This window comes from Falco punctatus (genome assembly GCF_963210335.1).
Source record: "Falco punctatus genome assembly, chromosome: 4".
In the NCBI taxonomy this organism is placed as follows: Eukaryota; Metazoa; Chordata; class Aves; order Falconiformes; family Falconidae; genus Falco; species Falco punctatus.
In genome coordinates this window covers 24,740,469-24,763,538 of record NC_137583.1, presented here as the reverse complement: position 1 = coordinate 24,763,538, position 23,070 = coordinate 24,740,469, and the positions used below count along the sequence as shown (strand labels likewise).

The 23,070-nt window shown below is 41.5% G+C and overlaps 1 protein-coding gene across 3 annotated transcripts in view; it reads left to right on the top strand.

Moving 5' to 3' along the window:
- The window catches only part of FGD5 (FYVE, RhoGEF and PH domain containing 5), a 110,060-nt gene that overhangs the window by 44,244 nt on the left and 42,746 nt on the right, over nt 1-23,070 (top strand). For 2 of the 3 annotated variants that reach the window (XM_080387544.1, XM_080387542.1), the window contains exons 4-6: nt 8,939-8,997; nt 9,108-9,138; nt 22,679-22,830. In XM_080387544.1, the coding sequence (XP_080243670.1) occupies nt 8,939-8,997; nt 9,108-9,138; nt 22,679-22,830 (242 nt within the window). Of the gene's footprint in view, nt 1-8,938; nt 8,998-9,107; nt 9,139-22,678; nt 22,835-23,070 lie in introns of all 3 variants that reach the window. The other variant, XM_080387543.1, reaches the window with a different exon arrangement.

Genomic DNA, 23,070 nt, shown 5'->3' with positions numbered 1-23,070 from the left:
CCTTTACTGCATCTCATGTATTTTAATTATACTGTTGTGCTGGGACAACCAACTGTGTGGCTGTCACAGAGGAAGTCAGGACTCAGAGAACAAGCATGTGCTTCAGAGTCTGGCTGGAGGTATCCCTCTCACTCTTCAGGTGAACACAAACAAAATATCTGTACAGGCCTGAGAAAGAACATCAGAACAGGTCTGGTGGTTTGGTTGGCCTTTGCTTACCAAACTAATTGTCAGCAAGGAACACAGTACCCAGGACCAGACTTTCACAAGCTCCTGGGGAGCTTTCTTAAAACAGCTCCATCTGAGTACAGGCCATATTTCCAAGCTGGCTGATGAATTAGTGCACATGGCTATTCACCTTGCCAAGAAGCAGGCCAGGAAAGCAGACATAACCTGATCTGCCTGTTATAATTCTGGCTGTAGGAACATCACCCCCTCTGCAATCTACTGGGCTCTAGCTACAGACTCTAAAAAGGGGCTGAAGCAGCAATAATTTCATGCCTGGATAAGCCATTTGCTTAGTAAGCCAAGTCAGGGGGGCTATGCTTGTATGTGGGACCAAGAGAAGATCTAGAGATGACAAGTGGCACTGACACACCTTAGAGCATCTTTGTTCTTGTAGCCTCATTAGGGCACACATCCCTTTGGACAAACTAAAGGGTCCTGGGAACCATCCTGTCAAACCTTGTGTGTCCCAGATGTCCCCAGGATCCAATCTGTTAAAGGAGACACCTGATTTGGGCTGTCAGAGGTCACCTAGCATCAGGACTCTTGCTACTCTGTGACAGTCTCAGCATCATGGCTGCAGGCTGTGTGAAGCAATAATGAAAAGATGGACAGGGAAGACTCAATTTCTGAGGGAAAACTGTGCAGGTTCTGACATGAAGGATGCAATATATTTAACTGTTCTCTGCTCCCTATGTTCAGATACATGATTTTCATTTGCGTTGAGCTGGATTCTACCTGCTGCCTTTCACTGTCATGAACAAATTCCTGTATCAAAATGCAAGCAGCATGCTTTCATTTATCTCACCTGCTTTCTCCCAGCCTGCTTGCTAGAGAACCGCCAGACTTCCAGTTTGCAGAATTTTTTTCCTCTGGTGTTTCTTTTTAAGGCTCATTTTTATAAGTAAATATAATTCTAAAAATCAGCTTTGTACACACATTTCCTGTTATTGTTTCAACAGCTCTTCTCCTTTAAACCCCTGCTCTCCTGGTGACCAGATTCACATGAGCATGGCAAAATTTTTAGGGCATACTGGAATCCGTTCTGTAAACAATTTGGGAATCATAGCCAATAATATATGTTGAGGTATTTTTTACATTATTTGCTTTATTTTAAAGAGCAAACAAAGACAGGCTTTCATCTCCATTGGGTTACAGGAAATTTTATTACTAAAAACCTACTGGAATGGGACAAGTATACAAATGTAAAAGAGGAGGTGGGTTTCAAATTTTTGCCTTTATTCCACTTGGGAGTACCTCAAACCCTGAGAAGCTGAGCATTTCTCATCAGAAGTCACCTGGTGGTTTTTATTCTTCTATATAGAACTAAGAGTGAAAATTCATTCTTTCTGGTTAAATAAGCACTTTATTTCCTTCCTTTCAGTCCACTGGCATATGATAACAATCTAGAGAACTCAGAGGCAGGGAATGCTGTAAGTTCTCTTAACCTTTGTGATTCTGCTTGGTTATATTACAAAATGCAATGCCCTCCGCTTACACTACTGATAGAGATTCACTCTTTTTTTCTTCCTGCTAAGCTAATTTAGAAGAACTCCTGGACCATCTCTCATTCATGCATCTTTTATATATGTTCATTTAATTAAATTCCTCCCAGCTTATCAGAAGGTGACACATGGCTTTCCTGTATTGGGCTCTGAAGGTTATATGATGGCATCTGAGCTATCTACAGAAAAAAAAAAAAAAAACACCACAAAACAAAACAAAGGAATTAGGGATTTCAGTTAGGGACAAAAAACTTCTATCAAATAAAATAAGGACCTTCTCTTTATCTCCTGCCTCTGAACCATCACTCGTTAGACAAATGTTCAAAGTCCAGGATGCAGAACCCCGGATTTTTTCTCTCATCATTGAGCTGGATTTAAGCCTGAACTTTGTGATTGTTTTTTACTGCTAAAACCAGGTAAATCCATCTTGGACACACCCAGCTAAGAAGCATTAAAGGAATTTAAGGGGAAATGAGCGTAATAGTTCAGATTTGACTAGACACCAACTTCAAACCAAGTTCCCTTTGGCAGAACTTAGTTTTTGTAGCAGTCTCAGAATTTCCAGTTTTAAAAAGTTCACAAACAGAGATGATATAATCTTGAAAGTCTGCTTTATGAAGCTCAGCTCCATGGTTTGAAATGGACTAAAATTAACACATGCTGGTCAGTTTCACCTGTTGCTGGTTATGATCTGAGTTTTTTAATTGCCTCAGTAGTTTGAAGAAGATGCTGCATCAGCTACCCCTCCATAGCTTCTACCTCTCATTTTATTGTCAGAATCTTCAAGCAAGAGTCTTCAGACAGTTCCTTTCTTGTAGGTACTTTTTAGGACTGGGTCTTCTGGCCGGTTGATCCCTTTTGTCACTAACCTCCTACAACTTCCAATTGTTACAAAACTGAAAGGAGCTCGAAGACAATTATTTTACCACATGTAACCATCTGTCTGACTGAAGACAGGACCCAGAAGGGAGGAGTGATTTTTATGCTGTCTTCAGAGGAGGGACAGCTGATGCAGATTAGAGATCAGATGTGCAGACAAGGCAGAAAGCTAGCTGCTAGCCTTTAGGTTCATTGTGGGAACATCAAGCCTTTCAAGGGATTCAGTGAGCTGATAGTATCAGGAATGCATCTGCCTTCCTACTACATTAACGGCTCTACTGGGGGATGTAGGTTAGGCTTGGTGAAGGGCACAAACGTTTGGGACAAACCACAGCAGGGAGATGCAGCAGAGGCCCCATGGTGGTGCAAAAATTTTCTGAAAAAATACACGGAAACGAAGCACAGGTTTTGGGTTCTGTGGGGATGGGTAAGGGGCAGGAACCCATCCACTAATTTAAGAATTTGTTTTTCCAGCATCTTGCAGAGCACCATGCAGACAGTCCTGTAACACTGCTATAAAACATTGCCTTGGACTGGACTTCAAGAGCTATATCCATCACACTGCTTGATCCAGACTGTGTCACACACATGCTAAAGTTATGATGATCAAACAAAATGACAGGCTTAAAAATAACCCAATAGTAAATGGAAGGCATTTAGACTGCAATCAATTGCACAGTTTGCACCACAGTGATAATAGACTGAGTCTTCCTTTACAGAGTGCCTTTGGAAGGAGAAAGCAGTGGCTGGGTAAAGGTGGTGCTAGGAATATTGTAGCAACATCAGCTATTTTAAGAACTCTCTTATAGTTAGGAATGTCATATAGCAAACCCTACATTAAGCTACTAGGCAAAGGAACAATTAAAAATGCTGTTTTTAAACGCAGGAGGGAGTTTGATCTGAAGAACTGAGTGGAATCTCAGAAGAATAGTAAGAAAAGAATGTGATTAATCTGTGTGAATACCTGTAATTATTACAGTCTATAAAGCATTCAGGAAATAAATTAATACAAATCCTAGACAAGTAATAAAGCCATAGCTAGAACACAAAGACATTTCTTTCATCCAGAACACAGATCTGTTTGCCAGTTAACCGTATGGGAAATCTAAAAGTATATGAATCTGTACGCAAATACTACTGAGTTCAGTCTAAAACCAGCAATGTGTTACAAGGAACTGTATACAGCCAGCGTACAAGAGATGTGATCTTATCCTGGTGGCAAAATGTGAAAGTCTGTAATGAGGTGAATAGCCTGTAACCAGAGTAACATGGTGTAAAAGAAAGGGAATTCAGACCAGATGTGGCTGGATTGTAGGCCAGTGAAAACCCAAAGCATTCTGGCTAGTCATTTAGGGCTTTAGGTTTAATATATCTAGTACTAGCCAGACTGGAGGGGTGCTTATTACCATTATATGGGGATGTGCTGGGGCAGGGGGGAGCATGAAGGGGAACTTCATACAGAAACATCCCTAATGCTGTGCTTGTGAGAGGGCAGCACTAGAGGCAAGATGCTCCACCCTTCTCCCAGGTTTCAAAATAAAAGGCAGTGGATGAAAGGGGGTCAGTGACCCAGTATGGCAGATAGAGGGGACCTGCACCCCACACAAACAGGGAACACTAAGCTTAGCCACAAACGTCTTGCAACAAACAAGGCAGCTACTGACGCATGGCAGCGGTACATAAAACTGCCTTTGCTGCACTTTATCCATTTCCACTGGGTGGGCTTGGTTTTCAGACTCTACATTAATCATTCTGTTTTGCAAACCTTTAACTTTCATATATTAAAACAAACAAACACACGCACAAACTGAAATATGCTGGAGCTGGGAATGACAGATTTGTGTGCTTTGAGGAAGCACCTAATTCAGATGCCTTTTCAAGGGACAGCTCTTGATTGATATAATTCCCCAGGAGAGCTGCAATCTAGCTCTTCAAGGAAGGGGCCTCAGAGACAGGAGATGTGGACTGCTTTTCCTTCTCTCTCACTGATTCACAGAGCCAGCCTGAAAAAGTCACTTGTTCTTGTGTTGCCTCAGTTTACTGTTGGCACCACTGTGACATCACTGTGAACTGCTACATAGTTCATAATAATACAAAAAGGGTATTATGAAGTCGTTCAGCTCAGAGGCTGAAGCTTGGAGGCTGCTGTCAGCCTCTGACTGTGACAGAAGTGCTCCTGTGCTGGGTACCATCCAGCTGCAATGCACCTGTCCTGAGGAGTCTGTGAAATAAGACACATACACATAGGAAAATGGACGAAGAGATGCAGTTTGTCCACATCAGCATGGCAAGCCAGTGGCACACAGAAGAAGGGAGCTGCTGCTTCTGTGTCTTGTTAATCTGCTTTTCAAATGCAAGGGGTTACTCCTGCATTGTATCTGGAGTACTCCAGATTAGTGACTTGGACAGTACTAATGCTTTAGTTTTAGTGAGCTGTTCTGTGAACTACTTGTGCTGCTCTTAGGCCATACAAGCTCATTCCAGCCTCATGGAGAGAGATTCGCCCCTGGCCCACAATTTTTTAAGCTGGATCAGGAGACCACTCCGGTTCTGATCAAGGTCCTGCAAACATCTGGGTCAGCAGAACTAAGAGTTGGCACTGGACTCATAGGGAAGTGACTGGCACTGTCAATAAAGTACCATCTAATGAAAGCATGGCCTGTTAGGGCCCACCTAACCCTAACCCACCCCTACATTAATGGGATCACTACTACACAGAGAAGGGAATCCTGCAACAGTGAAGTGCCATATTAGCACACTCAGCATGGGCCATTAGCCACCTTTCTCCACTGTTTCCCCCTTCTCAGCCCAAATGTTTGTTCTGTTAGAAGGCACAAAAGGGATGTGAAAGCTAAAGTTTCTCAGTTTGAACTGCCTAAGACTAGTACTTAACTGCAGCTGTGCTCATACATGTGCCCTGTAAAGAGCTGCAGGCTTTTAGGTATTTATTGTTCTGAACAAAAGCTTTCTGGTGGTGGTGTGCTTCATTATATATTGGGAAACATCAGCTGTTGGAGAAGGAGAAACTGTGCAAGTCACAAGTCATCTCTAGGTCTTAGTTTTCAATTTGGAGGTATGCATTTGGAGGAGGGCTGTAGGGCTTAATTTGTTAGTCAATGGAGAGATGATCGCACAGTATCGTCTTTGCTTCACAAATAAGGCTAATCAGCTGAGCTGCAGCAACTGTACAAGCTTCTAACCTGGTTGAAGTGCTTTTATGTTTGTGACCTTCCTGACACCAGCATGTTCTTCAGAATGGAGAGAATGGGGAGATACTTCAGTTACATATTGCAATTTTACATTGTATATTGCAAGCATTTTATTAAGCATTTGGGTTTGGGGAGGATGGGGTGATGAGGCTATAAGACAAGAAGACTAAGTGAAGCAGAAAGCCGTGGGTCATCACATGGCTCCATGGCCTCCATCTGCTAAGCAGAGGCATGCAGTAAGGCCTGGAAACTGGAAAGGAGCCATACTGCGAGGCTGGGCACAAGACCGGGTGTGCAGGGAATAAAGATTACTGAAACGGTTGCAGCTTGGCAGTGTTATAATAATCACTTGGACTTAAGTTTCAGAAACTTGGTGCTTGAGGGACCTGCACCCTCTCTATCCCCAATTCCCAGAAGTCTGTCTCCAGACACTGTCGTCAATCTCAGAGTTCATTTCCTGGTTAAACAAACAGCAATTAAATAACACAAGACAGGCAACGCCTAGAGACACTGTCTCAAACTTGCCCTAGACAGGCCATGTGACACTGGGGTCCCTGTGTTTTCTCTCTTGGCCAAGATGTATTAATCATAAGAGGAATTACAGAGTGTGACAATGTGTATATGCAAAGGGAAAGTGGGCCTGGCCTGCTGGGGAAATGCACTCTGCTTCTTGGCACTCCAGAGCCAGGCTTGTCTACAGAAGATGTGTTGAGCAGCAAGCATTGGGCCACGTGACCCGGAAGGAAACACACCCCTTTCATCTGTTCTGCTATGCCTACGTAGAGAAAATAAGAGAGAACAGAAAACTCAGTGCCTCTAGTGTGTTCCTACAGCAGTTGGGACAACCAGGAGAGGCACACCATTCTCTTCAAGAGGTGTTCACAAAGTCGAACCGGGGGAAAAGGGGCAATCAAATATTTCCTCCCAGCAGGAAAGTGAAACTAGGGAAAAAATGTAAGATCTTTCTAGTGCATGCTACTAAACTGTAGCGTAGTTTTCCAGAAGTAAGTGATTCAAAGCATGCTCCTTGGCACCCACCAGCCAGAAGGAACAAAGTACCAGGGCACATACCCTCAGACTCCTGGTGCTAAAGGAAAGATGGGTTAGACATCTAAGACTGATGAATAGTTCACTCTGTATCTCATTTGGCTTTTGCAATTTTCAGTTGCCTCCCAGGAAAAGTACACAGAAATAAAGATGAAAAAGAGGTCACTGTGACCCTTCATTTTCTATGCATAAACGTCATTCATTTAACCCATCATCATCAGGATTCAAGAACTTTTTCACTCATACTGACTATTGACTAGATCATAATCCTCCTTGGGGTCCATCACTCCCAGGGTGAAAACTCACAGAGCAGCAAGGGATCTTGCTTGTGTGCAGTCAGTACTGGCATCTATTTGCAACGTGCTTTTACTGGCCCTTGGTTCCTCTGAAATAGACAGTGGTGATTTCACTTGCTGGTGCTTGAATTCCTTGCTTTTGTAATGAATGCCTGAAGTTATTAAAACTGGAAGAATCTTAAAAATGTAACTTCTGTTCCATCACATATTCCTCTTCTAATTTACAGATGTTGGGCAGTGAAATAGCTTCAATTATGTTTCAGTTGACCTTGCTACTGGGTTTTTTACACTTCAGGTATCCACATGACTGAATTCAGCTTCCAGCGCTTCAGGGAATGTTTCATTCTTTCCTACACTATTTGCAGCTTACTGCAGGCAGAATGAACCAGAAGCTTAGAGAGGGGAAGAAAATCCTGAAATCCAGAGACTGATCCCTCTGTAGAGACAAATGGTGCAGATGGTTCACTGTGATGATGAAATGGGACTTCGAGCAACTCAGATACTTCTATCATGTTCCAGAACACCTGCATCCCAAGGGGATGCTAATGATGAGGAAGGACAGAGAGTAAAACGCCTATAGTACATTTAGTTGAAAGCACTTAGGCATTTTTTACTGCTCAGTCTCTGCTATGAAAATCCCAATCGTGTATCTGATCTATCAGGTGTGATTTGGGAAGTCAGCATTTGTGGGAAGTCAAATTTGGGTTTAGGGTCCCATCAATACTTTTTATGAGAGGTCCCAATTAAGCTTTGTGCTCCCTGACCCCTAGCAGCCCTCTCATGCAGAATTTATGGAGGAAATAACAGCCACAAACTTCCCACCTGACTCATATCATTGTACCTCAGCAAGTCCCAGTATCTCCTAAGTAGGCTTTCAGAAACAGATCGGTAAGCAATGAGTTTCCAGCATACCTGGTCTGGCAAACAATGTTGCAAAGTCTTGCTGCTGAACCCATCTACCCAGAGTCCACTTTAGGTCACTGAGGGCTGCTTTTCTTTACTACTACTAGACTATTGTTTTAGTTCCCTACTTCACCATTGCTAAATATGTCAAACACTTCCCAGTTGATTTCTTTCAGTGAATATTGCCGTGCTTTGGTTCTTTCTTACTTAAGGACAAGTCATGAATAGGAGCAAAGTATCCGGATTAGCCATTTGCACCTCAAAGCCATACGCTTTGCTTCTTTCCCACCAGTTAAGTAGATGCCACTGAGATTTCAGACAATGTTGTCTGCTGGAGTACTGAACTGTTTGCTTTCTGGAGATATTTATGGCCATTTAACTTAGATATTTTGTTTAGCATGCAAAAAAGCCCTTCGCCCCATTTGCATCCACAGGTCTCTCAGCAGTCAGAACAGTTTGGAATATGACCGTGATAAAGTACTCCATTTTTCATGTTATTAAGAGTACTAAATACATGGTATGAGCCTCAACAGCCAAGAGGCTATTCAAAGCTAAGCACTTTCTGCTTCTCTGATAAATTTTGGACCTGTGAAAAATCAACAGAAAATTCCTCTCCTTCTTCAATAAGAACACATTTTTCAAACTTGACATCTGCCTTAGCAGCTACTATATTGTACTATATTACTGGTATTTGAATAGCGGAAACACCCTGTCATGGAAAGGACTCCAGGATGCCAGAAAATGAACAGCAAAGAATAAAAGCCTGGTCACTATTTTTACTGAAGGAATATGTCAGTTTAAAGTGTTCTCTAACTCTGCTTTACTTCTTGGAATGAGACATCCCTTAACTGTCTCTGGTTTTTGCTGTTGACAGAAAGAAGGCCAGTCCAGAGCTTACCTCATTGCCCAGGAGCTGATGTCTTCAGAAAAAGTGTGAGTTCATTGTTATGACATGTCTGTTGCTCTCCTAAAAGTGAAGCTACGCAATCCACCCTTCAACAATGATTTGATGGCAATTAATAAAAGTTTGTCTCTTTCCTCAGATACGTGGAGATGCTCCAACTGTTACATACGGTAAGTAAATAATTTTAATCACTGAAATCTAATTGCCCTTTCACTTAGCTGCAATTTAGAAGACATAAAAGCACTGAAGGGATTGACATGAATTTGAGGAGGAATGGCTTACTGTGAACCATTGCAAAGGAATATGACTGCCACTAATCTGCTCTTGCTACAGATCCTCAAATCTAGCATTTGTCATTCACAGGAAAGAGTGTCGGCCAACAGTGTTGCTGAGGCTCTGAGACTGGTGTAAGATGCAGAATAAGCCTAGCACAAAGAAGGAGATGGTGATAAAGAGGGGTGAACCCTGTCTCTTCAGAGAGAGAGAGACAGGAGAAGAGCTATGAAGAATGGGGATTTGGTTTGAATGGATTCACTCTGCTTCCTTTTAATCTTCTTTTTTCTGATACTACAATATCAGTAATATCTAGCATGGCCTGAATATCACCATGGACAAAATACAGACTCAGTGTCAGAAACTCATGAGGGAACACACGAAGAATCACTGGAAGTGCCTGTTAGAGAGCTCTTGCATGGTGTAAACCCACCGGTGGCTTTGTCTCAGAAGACTTTGTGCCCCTTTAACAGAGCTGCCACTGCTTTCCTGGAGACTGGTAAACAGCTTAGGTAGCCTTGCTCTCAACATCTTTCTTGGCTATTAGTTGCAAGGCAGTAGGGAATATAGCCACCACACAAAGCATACCCCTTACTGCTTGGGAAGAAATTACCTGAGAAGGCAAAAAGTAGCCTCAGGTTGTCCTTGGAGTACACCCCAAACCCTAGCAGCAAACAGGAACTCTGATGGAGAGAAAAGTAACGAGGTCAGCACTGTATGGCTGCCTGCTCATTGTGCCTCTCAAGCAGCCTGCCAAAGCTTAAGAGCCTTCTCAAGCTTGGGCACAAGAAGCAGGAGAGGAGCCTTAAATGTGACAATCACCTTGCAGTCAGTTGCATTTCAACAAATCAGAAACTGCCAAGCTGGTCAACTCGGAACCAAACACTTTAAGGGGCGTAGCTGGGGTCTGCCGAGATTTTGATAAATTGATGATAACCTGCCCAGCCATTTGCCTCATCTGTCCTGGCTTTCCTCTGGTTTTTGCACAGCTAAACACATTATTTGACACAAGTGAGACATAGTTGTAGTTATATTGACATCTGGGGAAGCCAGAGTGGTTTCTTCACCTGCGGACTACAGGGCTTCTGGTTATTAAGAATACCCACAAACCTTACTGAAATCAAGATTTCCAAAGGTATCATCAAGAAAAAAAAGAGAAAAGGCTCTGTCAGCTTCTAAATCAAAATAGAAGAGAAATATACACACAGGAAAACACCATGCACAGAGAGTATTAGCCACTCTGCATCTTTGTTAGATGCATCTAATTAAAACATACTTAATGTATTTAATTTTCCATTTCCAAGTACATTTGTACTTTGGTACATTATGGACAGCATGTAAAGGCAGGGTTGAACTGGAATGCATGTACAGTGCACTGTATTTAGTGGAGGTGTCTAGGAGAGGCCTTTCCTTTGCATTGTATCCTAGCATTTTCCATATACCTCTAGGACATAAAAGTGGCTCACTAACATAGCCTGAAAAATCTTCAAAATATAGACCCAGATCTTGCAATGCACTTCAGCAGCTTTAGCCACAGAATGAATGGCTGCGCAGCCTCATGGCTGCTATAGCATCATGTTACTGTTGGGCTGCCTTACCTATGCTGTTGCTGGGCCAGAAAAGGGATGCTTCAGAACTTTCCCAGTCCTTTCAGGACTTACTTTGCCCTTTTCTCCCTCCTCTGTTAAGTCCCTGTGTAGTGAATTTGGCTCTGAGGCTATATGTGTAAATGAGAAATTTACACATTTTCACAATAATCCTATTTTCTGCCTGTAGAAATCATGTGGAAGGAACAGGAAATGTCATGTTTGCTCTCTTTTCCAAGTTGACAACTTGGGAATGGGACAGGGATTCTGGTTTATATCTTTGCTAATTTGCAGCAAGTGCATGCTGCTCCCCTCCAGCTGGATGGACTCCAAACTGTTGGTAATCCCTTATGAAAAGAACCTTCACAAAAATTACAGCTCATAGGTTAGTTAGGGAAAAACTCTGCTCAACTGCTAATTTTATCTACTGCAGTGCTCCAGAGCCAGCTCAAAGATATGAGGGAATGAAAACAGAGTTTTCCTGGCTTGACTCAAAAATGTAACTACTCCCTGCTCTCCTGTTGGGGAACTCAAGACACTTTCTAAGCAGAAATGTTTATTACGGAAAATAAGAAACATTACCTGGAGCTTCACCTGAAAATTCTGGAATTAAGGTTTCAAGGCATGAGGGAAATTGGCTCTGTTTTAATCATACTTAATCATTAGGTTTGGATCAGCTGATTAATATATCAGGGCAAAGATACCAGTAATAGCATTTCTATGACTAGGTAAGTTCTTCTGTTTCTGTCAGTCAATTGTAATTGAAAGCACTTGTTTGTTTTTTACATATGTTTCAGTCCTGTAACGGAATATTCCACTGAATCCTGTTTTGCTGGGATTTTGTTTCCCTGACTGTGCATCCCACTAAAGTGATAGGATTTTATGAGTGGTTTGCATATGCTTATTATTTCCTTAATTATGAAAGTTAGTGCACCAAAAGAGGAGTTAAAATTTCAAATTAAAAAAAGAGATGGGCCCAAATTAAACCCTTGAATGAATGCATTGGTTTGCAAAGTTAAGCCAGTTGTAGGTCATGTAATGTCAGAATTACTGTAACCATGCACTCTTCAATTTCCTTTTCCTAGTTCCCACTGTCTCAAGTCAGAAAGTTCAGAAAGATCTGCATCAATTTTAGGATGAGATTTTGGGTGCAAAATTTTGATTAATGATTTTCTTCTGCAGAGGAAAAATACCCTTCTTGCCCCATCACCAAATGCATACACTCCTTTAGAGCCTACTGAAGGTTTTTTTCAGCAGTCAACAAGCAAGCTTCTCAAGTAAGATTTAATCATTCTATGAGTTGGCTTTTTAAGTAGTGAGGATGTATGAATGCACCTGGGTTAAGACTGAGGGAGAAGAGAGGAACAGCTGGTCTGTTTTCACACTTGACTGCTAGTTCAGGTACTTCTTAGTTTAGCCAAGATCAAAAATCTTTACAGGAACAGGATCAGAGGGTTCATTTCTGTGTTTTGTCAGGTGCCTATAGCCCTAGCATATCCCATCTCCAGTGCTACAGACTGATGTTGGCATGATAGCTACCTACTGCAGTGGCATTCAGAAACACTCTGCAGGTTTCTCTGTTGTAATCATGTTCAATCTAGAAAGCCACAGTCCCAGCACTGTTATGTTTCCCACCCCAACTACTGTTGGATCTTTATATTCACCTGTTGCCCAGTGTACTACTGTGGAAATCTAGAGAAACCATTACCAATTTCACAACTTAGAAGTCCCTCAGACTATGGGGGTATTTTTGCCTAAGGCTTTTCAATACTGTGATAGTGCAAAAAGTTACAATGAACTAATTACTCCTATTTGCATATTTGAATAGTGTTAGGAATAGCCATATCAGTAAAAAATTGTGCTTCACTGTCCACTCACTGTTGACACCAGTCCCACAGGCAGATGTCACAAGCAACCACCAGCGATGACACTCGCCAAACTGTCCTCAAAGTACAACACCCCATTCATGGCCAGTTAGAACCAAAGGCTTCCTCAACAGCATACCTCACCTCAGGCAGACATTCCTCTCTGTTTTCCATCACCAACTTTCTCAAGAAAGCAGTTTCTAAATGCTCATCTTTAGGTCTCAAGCCCCATCTTCTTATATAAATCCAAATGTACTAAGAAAGGCAAGGAACTAAGCCACACCCTATCTGGTTTCAGAAAGAAAAAAAAGGTTTTTCTTAAGTCTGCAGCAGGAGCAGTTTCCCATCTCATTTCCAGGCTTGGCTGGAGCTGCTATTCATTCAGCATAACAGAATCTGTTTGGCCTTTCAGCAGAGACTTTAATAAATTGATTGATTGCCAAAACGATGACATTTCCATACACCCACTCTGCTATTGAACTGAAAGAGTGGAAACATTGTGTTAGCTCACAAATTCGGTATCAGTTGGTGTGGTAGTAGTGATAATAATCTAAAGGGTTAGCTGTTATTTGCCCTACTCAAAGGTAATGCAGTTCTCTGGAGCAGGGAGTTCAGAACTCATTCTGGACTGAGCAGACGGGACTGGCAGGGCCTTGCAGTCCAAGTCCCTGATCTCTTGGTACTCACAATTTAGTTTTCCACAGTTGATTAGTCTCTGTGTTGCCTTCAGGATCACTTAATCCTCAAACTTTGTCATTCTTTTCTCCTATTTTAATTCCCCAGTAATGCAGTCTGCACTTGTCATCTTTTTCTTAGTGCTTGCTCCTGAACTAAAATGCTGCAGGTTGCTTTCTCAGCCTAATGTTTCACACATCACCTTTGAGGACCAAGAATCCAGTTTATTCCCTTCCCTTCAGCCAGTCTGTTTCAAATTACTTTACTAGATGCACACAAATCAAACTCAGTGTGGCTCTGCCTCATGATCCCAGCCAGTATGGGATCAAGCATTTGCTTAATAGCGTACTATGTTCACATTTATTTTGTCTTTGGCTTTTGTACATAAAATAACCTTTTTCTCTGCATAAACCTCTTTGAAGTCATTATTAGTTCCCTCTGAGGCATTTACTGAATTAAGGTACCTAAAAGGACAGCTGTGCACTGAAAAAACACCAGCCCCAACACAACCCTGTTCAAAGAAAGTTGATCCTGGTTCCTGTTTTCTATTTCTTCATAACAATGGGCCACAATTCTTAGAAGCACCAAGACTCAGATTTATGGTTCCTCAGCATTTGAAAATATGGGTACGGATATGACATGAACAGATATAACATGTGCCAGTTCTCCAGCCTTTGGAGCAGTTTGGGTTCCAACACTGCACTTGGCATCCCAAGGCTTCTGATGGTAAAGTGTATCTTCAGAAATAAAAAAGAACAGAATCATCTCAGTGCTTAAGTCACTAACTCAAAGGTACCTAAATGCATATTATCATGAAGTCAGGCTCACTGGTTAAACTCTACTTTCAGAAGTCTCGTGGGCAGCAAGTTCTCAAGAAGAAAAAATAAACATCTAATTTAGGAGCCAGTATTACATGTTAGACAAAACAGAACTCCATCTTTCTAATTATTTACACTTCCAGTGAATGATTGGCTGAGACTTTTTTACTACTGTGAATTTCTTGGATGATATTCAAAGTTCTGCTGGACAAACCAAGTCATTACTTCCCTAATTAAATGCTTTAGTGAATGGAACATGCTGGCTAAATGAAGAGCAAGCTCACTGTCAGACCCTCTGAAGCTTTTATAAAAGGCTAAAGATGCACTGTTACAAAAGAATAGTCTGCCCTCACAGTAGGCTGGGGGTTTTTCTCATTTATTTATTCATTGTCATCTTCATCGGCAGTGGGAAAATAGCTATGTATTGGACAGGGAGCTTCTGCAGTGGGAATGTTGAGCCAAAGTAGCTTTCAGATAATCTGTATCTCTCAAAAAGAGAGGGAAGTCACACTAGCACATTTTGCATCAAGACAATTCCCTGGTAACAAGCCCCACAGATACAGTATTTGCAATGCATACTCTACAGCTTGCCAGTTCTGAATGATCATTATTTTCTGCTGTTCATCTGGTGTTGTTTCTGCTGACCTCAGTAATGAGAAATTTGGGAAGATCACTGTTCAGTGCAGATCAAGGGTCGCTCACTCCGCTGCAGGAGATGTGCCACTTTTTAATTCAGGGGTGCCACTTTCACTTTCATCATTAGGCTCTCCTAATCATTAGGAACTCCTAATCATTAGGCTGCTGGCCGTAATGGTTACCTCCAAGAACCACCTGTGAGTCACATGTACATACTGTATAGCATCTCCTGCCTTCATTCAGCTTTAATATAGACTTTCTTCTCCTCCTTTGAACTCTTCAGCCTCCCCTCAGGTGTAATGCCTAGATGTCCAAAAGAGCCTAGAATCCTGCAATCTTCAGTATCTGTTGAATCCACCTTCATTTTAGAAGTGAAAGTGGTTGTAATAGGCTGCACCATTTTACACAATCCATGTAGACTTCAGTGGTCTTAAGTTTGGGCTTGCAGTAAGACTTCCTGTTGTCCTCCCTGGCCCACTCACTGAGGGGTCAAATGCTTACTTCCCAATATTACCAGTTCATTAAAATACCAGCTTGACTCAGGAAGCAATTACAATTCTAATACACATGCAAAATGATTTTTGGATGCATGTGTGTTTCATTATTTATTGAAAACTATAGAAGTCTAGATGCTAGGTGGGAGTTATGGCATGAGCAAGGTGAATATGCTCTGTGCAGGCATAATTTCTGCAGCTGAAGTGCCAGTATCCCCACCTGGGGACTGAGACAGAAAAATGGCTGTGGTTTTCCACCAAGGCATCTGCTCTGTACGCTCCCTTTTTAGTTTTTTTCCCTCAGCTCCATTCCATAATGGAAATTCACACATCTCCCCAGCCAGAATTCTCCTTGAAAACTGTAGAAATACCCTAGGTGAATTTACTCACCTTCAGTCCTTTCCTGTTCTTAACACAGGGTAGAGGTATAAGCAGGGAAGGTGATTCAGCCACAAAAGCATTAGAGGTCAGACCTTTGGTTGGTATAAATTTACATAGTTTTTCTCTGGCAGGTGACTGAAAGAACAGCAGGTGATTAGCTTCTTCAAAGCACTGCATTAGACTCATTTTCAGTTAAGATTTCTTTCCCTCATTGTCAACATCATTAAGATACTTCAGAATCTGGGAAGCAGTTGAGCTTTATTCTGCTATGTACATAATTGCAGGCAATTCCTGCAATTCCTGTGAAACAATGCAACAACACAGAGCGGGCAGAGACTTTGCTTCAACACCCAACATTTGAACATACTACTTAGAATGCAAGGCATTCAGAGTTCTTCTAATCCAGCCACAGAGTCTAGCAATCTGGTCCTTCTAGTATAAAGTGCACTTTTTGGTCACAGAAATACTTTTCCTTTCAGATATTTCTCTTGAACTGTTGAAGTGTGGCTTTGCTCTACAATCACCATCTGCTACTAGAAATTCACAATTTCTGGCTCAAGTGCAGGCCTAATGCTGGGAACAGAGTGCTGAGAGCCACTGAGAAGGAACCTTCCATTCCCACCTACAGAACAACTGCTAGTCAAACTGTAGGACTATAAATTACTATTGGCAAAGCAAATATAATGGGGTACTCCCTTCTCCTTCTGTTCTCCTGCCATTGTAGTCAATACACAAGAACTAGGATTTCCATTATGAATGGATCAGTATCTTATACATTGCTGCTTTAGAAGAGGAAGAAATAACAACAGAAAACCAAGAAATAAATCTAACAACTGATCAGCATGTCTTGTCCAATTTGAGAAGGTTTTCTTTCAAATAGAGCTATCTGTTTTGCTAAACATTTGAGTCAAAATCTTGACATTCTCTCCTACAGTCTACTCACCTTTCTACATAGCTGCTTTCAGCCTATTGCAGGTGGCAGAACCATCAGCTTTTTACAGTGAAGGTAGAAACTGATTTCAGTCCTGTATTTCCTAACTGCCCTTACTAGACTGGTTGCAGTAGCCCCTGGTTCCCCAGGGATCCACATGCCATTGGATGAACTGATCTAACTTGGCCTATTCTGTTATACACAAGAAAAGCAAACAGATATTCTAGATCCAGACTGAATTACTGTGCTCTGGATTATTTTCAAGTAGAAGTTAAAGAAGAAAAATCACCCAACATAACAAATATATATATACACACATGAAGGTTTTTCTCCTGGGTAAACTAGTGGCCTGAAGCAGTAGTTTAGCTGACAAAAGATTAGTTTTCCATCCTTTCAATAGCGTCCTTCAAGGTTAAATGTTCTCAGGCTAATAAAGGCTAAAGGACCACAGTATGTATGGGATGTATCCCATCTTGCAAAATGGTTGTTGATATGTATACAGGATTGCTACAATTGATTTTTGCAGCTGGACTCCAAAGCATATTCAGCCCAATTGTTGGAGAGATTTAATACACAATCTCACTGTTTCTGCATCTGCTTACAAAATCCTGGAAGTAAAATCCAGAACTAACTCTTGTCCCATTAACTGCCCCTTTTGCCTTTGTATTAGAATATCACATTTCACATAGATGTTGACTCCTGCAGCGAACTTCCTTGCTTAGTGTTCTACCAAAAACCTCTGGCTGCTGGCATTGTTGACTCCTTTGAAAGAGTCCCTGTAGACAATTACCTGCTACAAAGGTTTCCACGTTGCTGATCCCAGGTAAATTGGGCTGTCTTTCTGTAGCCCCCAGTCAGGTAACCAAGTATTTTTTTTTCCAGCACTTTCCTGTAATCACTGTTTCCTCTCAGCGCTGGCAGGCACTGCCAGCCTCTCTAAAGCATCTCATATCCCAGCACCCTACAGTAAGCCTCATCACCTCACAGAGGGTATCAGATTCCAGGAGCCAAGCATGTGACAGTTAGGCAGTGCTCCACATAAACTGTAAGATCTTGTTGAAGCTAACCCTGCATTCCTTCTTGTCTCATGCCCTTATAACAAGCTCCAGGTTACAGTCCCCATTTCTAGCAGAGAACAGAAGTTCTTCAGAGGCCTTCTTGGGTAAAAAAATATGAAGTGTGTGTGTTAGTGTTGGGCACAAACAAAAGAAAGAAAAAAAAAAACCAACCAACTTTTGTGGCTGTGGGTTTTGATCCTATTTGTTTCACTTAATTATTTGTAGGGCTTATTTCAGGGACGTTAGGGATTTGGCCATTGCATGGCTATAAAAGGCTTATTTATGGGTGCCCAAAATGTAATGAAAAGTTTTATGTTTCAAAAATGTATTTTATGTCACAGTTCCTAATCTTCTGTGCCACCTAGCCAGCTTGGGTTATGCTTTTACATGCGCACACAAACACTGCTGCAGGTATAGGCATAAGACAGGAGTGAGATCAGTAGGTTTATATGCCCCTGGATGAGACTGAACTCTGTGGCCATCAGAGCCTTGAACTTGAATGACTTCAGTTCATGCTGCTCTTTTCAGAAAGTTTTAACCCAGCAGGGAATTATATGAACTCAGCATTTGGTACCCTCTGTTTTTAGACATGGGGACTGGGGGACAGACTTGCAGACCTTCAGGTGCCATGATTGATTAGAGTTAGGGAGACTGCAAAAGCACTTTGCATTTGATTAATGGCTTCCCAAGCACTCAGCATTTTCAAGTGACTTTTTTTTAAATGGATGTTTATAGTGATTACTGTTATGCTGCAAGTTTTTTATTAATCATTAGGAAGCTGGCTATCCACGCAACTGGAATGAAATAATTTGTCTGAGAATTCATTATAATCAAAGGGGCAGGCAATTAATGACTGATTAAATCCACTGAGATCCTGTGGGAAAAGGGTGTTAATCTTGTTGCTAGCTATGGTGGAAAGTGGGCAGATAAAGAACTGTTTGATGTTAACTTGGAAAAGATGACATTTCTGTAACATAGTAGGTTACTTCAGTAGTGAACTAGTAGTGAACTAGTAGGCACATCAGTAGTGAACTTACTACAGCTATTCACTTCCCCAGGCACAATAAGCTGAAAGAACCCTTTGGATTCTTTCCCTTTCCCCAATCTGGATTAATTACGATGGCTGAGGACTTCGAAAAGTTGCAGATTCCTTTAAGTTAGAAAAAGCATTGTGAAGATGGATTGACTGTCTTAGTTGGATGGAAAGCATCTGGAGCACACACTGGCTGAAATATGTAGTTACAAAGGCTTACTCACACACCAGAAAAAATAGGAGCTGCAGTAGCATAACATGGGCATTATTTGTGGTACCAGGGCAGACACATTGTGGAAACCAGACCCAGGTAATTAGGAAAAACAATAATACTCTTTAAAAAAAAAATTATGATCTTGTTTTATCCATTATATACTTAGTCAAAAAGAAAATTGTCATCATGATCTTTTTTTTACCTAATTACAGTGGCTTTTCAGAAAATAAATTCTTCATCTGACACAATTGCTAAAAAAACATAGTGTATGTGTGACTTTCCTTTCGGCTAGTATCTATTAGATATTCCAGTCATTCCAGTTCACAGTGAGAGCCAGTGTGTACACTGCAGTTACACAGTTACAACAGGAAAAACCAGGAATTAATCTGAGGAGAATAAAATCTGCTCTTGCCTGGAGTCAGTTCCTACTGGTGTAGAGAGAGGAATTTTGAAGTTCTTTGCCCAGAGGCTCTCCTGCTCCTTATAGAACCTTTCAGCAGGACCACAGTCATACCAACTAGATCTCCAGCATGCTGGAATCATGACAGCTACTTTGATTTAACCAAACTGAAGTGGACTATCTAATGTAAAATACGGATCCCCAGTGAAACGTACTCTATTGAGTTGCTCATACCTGGACATGAGCAAGTTTCATGGAAATCAGTTCTCTCAGACTCCTTAATTACTCCATGTACTTATAAAACTTCACTAGACAGAAGGTAGAGTCATGAGAAATGCCATGGTAAATCCCAGTGCAGCCCAGGAAAGTTCATAAGATTCTCCCTAAAAGTTCAGGGAACAGAACTTGACTTTTTGGCAATAGGTCTCATGATCACTAGATCCTGACAGAGGAAGATACTCAACCTATCCCATCCTGGTTCAGGGCCAGATAGAAACAGCTTGGTATCTTTCAATGAGCTGTGCGACCTTAGAGATTTCTTTTTATCAAGCCCCTGCTTCCTTTCACAGCATATTTGGCTACGTCACATACAGTGGAGTAGGAGGCCAGGAAATGGTCTCTGAGTGGAAAATCTAACTGCCATTTCTATTAACTCATCCAGCAGAATCACCTTCTCAGTGATTGTTAAAGCAGCTGCATTTTTTTTCTGATGAATTGGCTTCTATGGGTAGACAGAGAATGTTTTTAATATATCTTTGAAAAACCCACCGTGTTAATAATAGCTCACTGCTTGCAGAGTAGCATGTGAAAAAATACATTGATAGCATGGATCTGGCCAAACTGGTCAGACACTAAAGCTTTTTGTCACACTAGATCTTGGGCTGAAGCAGAGCTCAGTGTGAACCTGCTGGAAGAACAACTCCTGGTGTGATGGTCTTAGTCTGACAGGATGCAACCAGGGCTTTACTACCAGCTCTGCTTTGACTAGATGCTTGGGCTTTCTATGTCATTATGAGCTACCTGATCCTTCATGAGAACACCAAAAGCCCCTTTTGGCACTTTTTTTTTTTTTCCTCAGGATGCAGTGTTAGCATATCCATAATGTGGTAAATTCTGTCCTAAATCAAAGTTGGTTGTTTTCCTAGTAATGCTATATTCTAGTAAGTCTTGCAGTCTGTACTACTGACCAGACCACACTTGATCATATCATATCAATATGGTCCCTCTTGGCTTCAAAGTCAATGAATCTAAGTATATTCAACTACAAAGCCTCCATTCAAATATTTTTATTGCTGAATTGAAAAACAATACCTGATTTGAGGTACTTACTGGAAAAAAACAGTGTGTGTAGGCTGACTAGAAATCAGAGAGGATGCTGTACCCCCCTAGTGTTACCCTCACACCACACCCCCCAAAAAAAAAAAAAAAAAAAAAAAGTTCTGGTAAGGACAAATAGTTTTTTTATAAAGAAGGGAGCTCTGCAATCTCCTAGTCTGCAGCTGCTGTACCGAAATGAGTTATCAGGAGCTTTCAAACCTCACAGTTAATGTGGCCTCTTTACTGAGCTGTTGTTTTGATTATTTACTCTAGTTTTCATTCTTACCCCTTTTTTCCTCATCTTGTGCAATAAAAAACTCCATGCGCTTCATGGCTTACTGGGACGCAGAAGAGGATTGGAAAAGGCACTCACAGAACTAGTTCATAATAATTGTATATGAATGCCCAGTTTCTGCTGTCATCACAAACTGGGATGCACTTAGGTTTCTAATTGTTCACTTATTTTCATAGAAAAACTGAGATTCAGACACTTGGCCCATGAAAGCCTGACTAGCAGAAATAAAAAATGTAGCAGTAAGGAGCCCAAGCTGACCCTGATGGAGGAACAGATCTCCTTACAAGGAATACAGAGCAGAATTAAACTTGTAACAGTGCAGCAGGACCATGCCCAGGCAATCACTGAATACTATACTAACACTTTTCAATTACTTGTACTTTGTAGCAATACTGATGAAGCAGATGCTGAAATCACATCCTTTCCGTTTCATTGAATGAAGGCTCCTGCTTTTGAACACCAGATACGCTATGAAGACAACCACTGGTTACAGTGCCCCAGCTCCTGGCAAAGGCAGCCAGAACCCCTGGGTTTGGGTTCTCATGCCACTCAGCAGCAAAGCCTTAGTTATAAGCTTTCCTGCATTGCGTTGTGCATTGCCTTGCACCCCATTGCCACGGTTGGCATTCAGACCTCCACAAAGCCCAGGCAGCTTTAAATGCCTGAGCTTCTCTAGCCACTGCCTGTGAAGAGGGGCTGTGTCTGGCAGCAGCAGGCAGGGGAAACAGCAATGGCTGGTAAAAGCCTGAAAGGGGCCATGGCACCACAGGGGCCGAAGTTTCTTGAGCGTACTCAGGTGCCAGCAAAGGCTCCTTTACAAGTCTGAAGCAGAGAAGATGGAGCCTGTAGGAATAAGGCTTCGACCTGAAAACATTTCAGCATCCAGAGCTCTGGATGAAGGAGACGTCAAATAATGTTTTACACACAAAATATTTGTGGCTGCTGTTGGGATGGTTTTCTAATGCCTGGGAATCTAACACAAATTATTACTGCAGTTTCAGATGGAGGCCTTATTCCTCACTTCCAAGTCAAAGCTGGGGAAACATTTTGCTACACAGTCTTAAACAGGTGCTCTATTATGTACCAGAGCTGGCTACATTTTAATATAGAGGAAATTACTTGTGTGCCCACCACTTCAGGATCAAAACCATTTCTAAGATGAGGAAAAAATGTCTCAGTTAGGTTTCATAGGGAAAATGATTTGTTGCATAGCTTAAATTTATAGCTTCTTCCTTTCTTTAAGTTCAGATTTGGAGACAAGTGTTGCAAAGTTTAGCACAAGACATGTAGGCACTGATGTTTTTCATGTCAAGCTGTTGGACTCAATGAAGTAACTAAAAAATCTTATCTTTCATTTTTTAAAATTATGTTTATGGTTAAGAAACACTATAAAAATGAGACCAACTACACCCAGAAAAGCAGGAAAAAAAGGCAAGGTAAATAAAGATTTCAAACTCATTTTATGCATAAGGGTCTGATGGCTTGGTCAGGTGAAATGTTCAATTTTGGGTTGACAGGATGGTGGAATTCAGCTGAAAACGTGTATGCACTAATGGATGGAAGAAAACATATGCTATGATTGCCTTGCTATGCTGAGCACACTCTATGACTATTGATGGCATATATTACAATTCCAAGAAAGTATAGTTTAGGAGTCAAGAAATTGTAATGATAATTTCAGAAAACAGATGTCTTTTAAGTCTGTTTGGCTAATTTCTGTATTGTTGTTCACAGGATTTCTATGAAGGTATCTTGAAAGTGCTTGGAGAAGAAGATGAAAATGAACAGGAAGAAGTTAAACTCAAGCAGGGCTTACGTGAACTCCCTGAAATTTATGAATTACACCAAGACATCCTGGGAGAACTGGAAGAAAGAGTCCTTAAATGGCAAGTATGGAATGGCATGGTTTGATGGCCTTAATGTACCCTGCACAGAAGGTGGGTGAACTTATCAGTGTCCCCTTGACCCCACTAGCAGGGAGGCTGGGATTCTAGCAGAGATGAAAGGAGTAAAACCTGAACTACTTCAGCTGATTTTGCATACAGGCGGGCAGGAAGTAAATGTAGAGGCTATCAGGCTAAGAAACCAAATACTGAAACATTTGTGCATGACTCCAAAATGGCCCT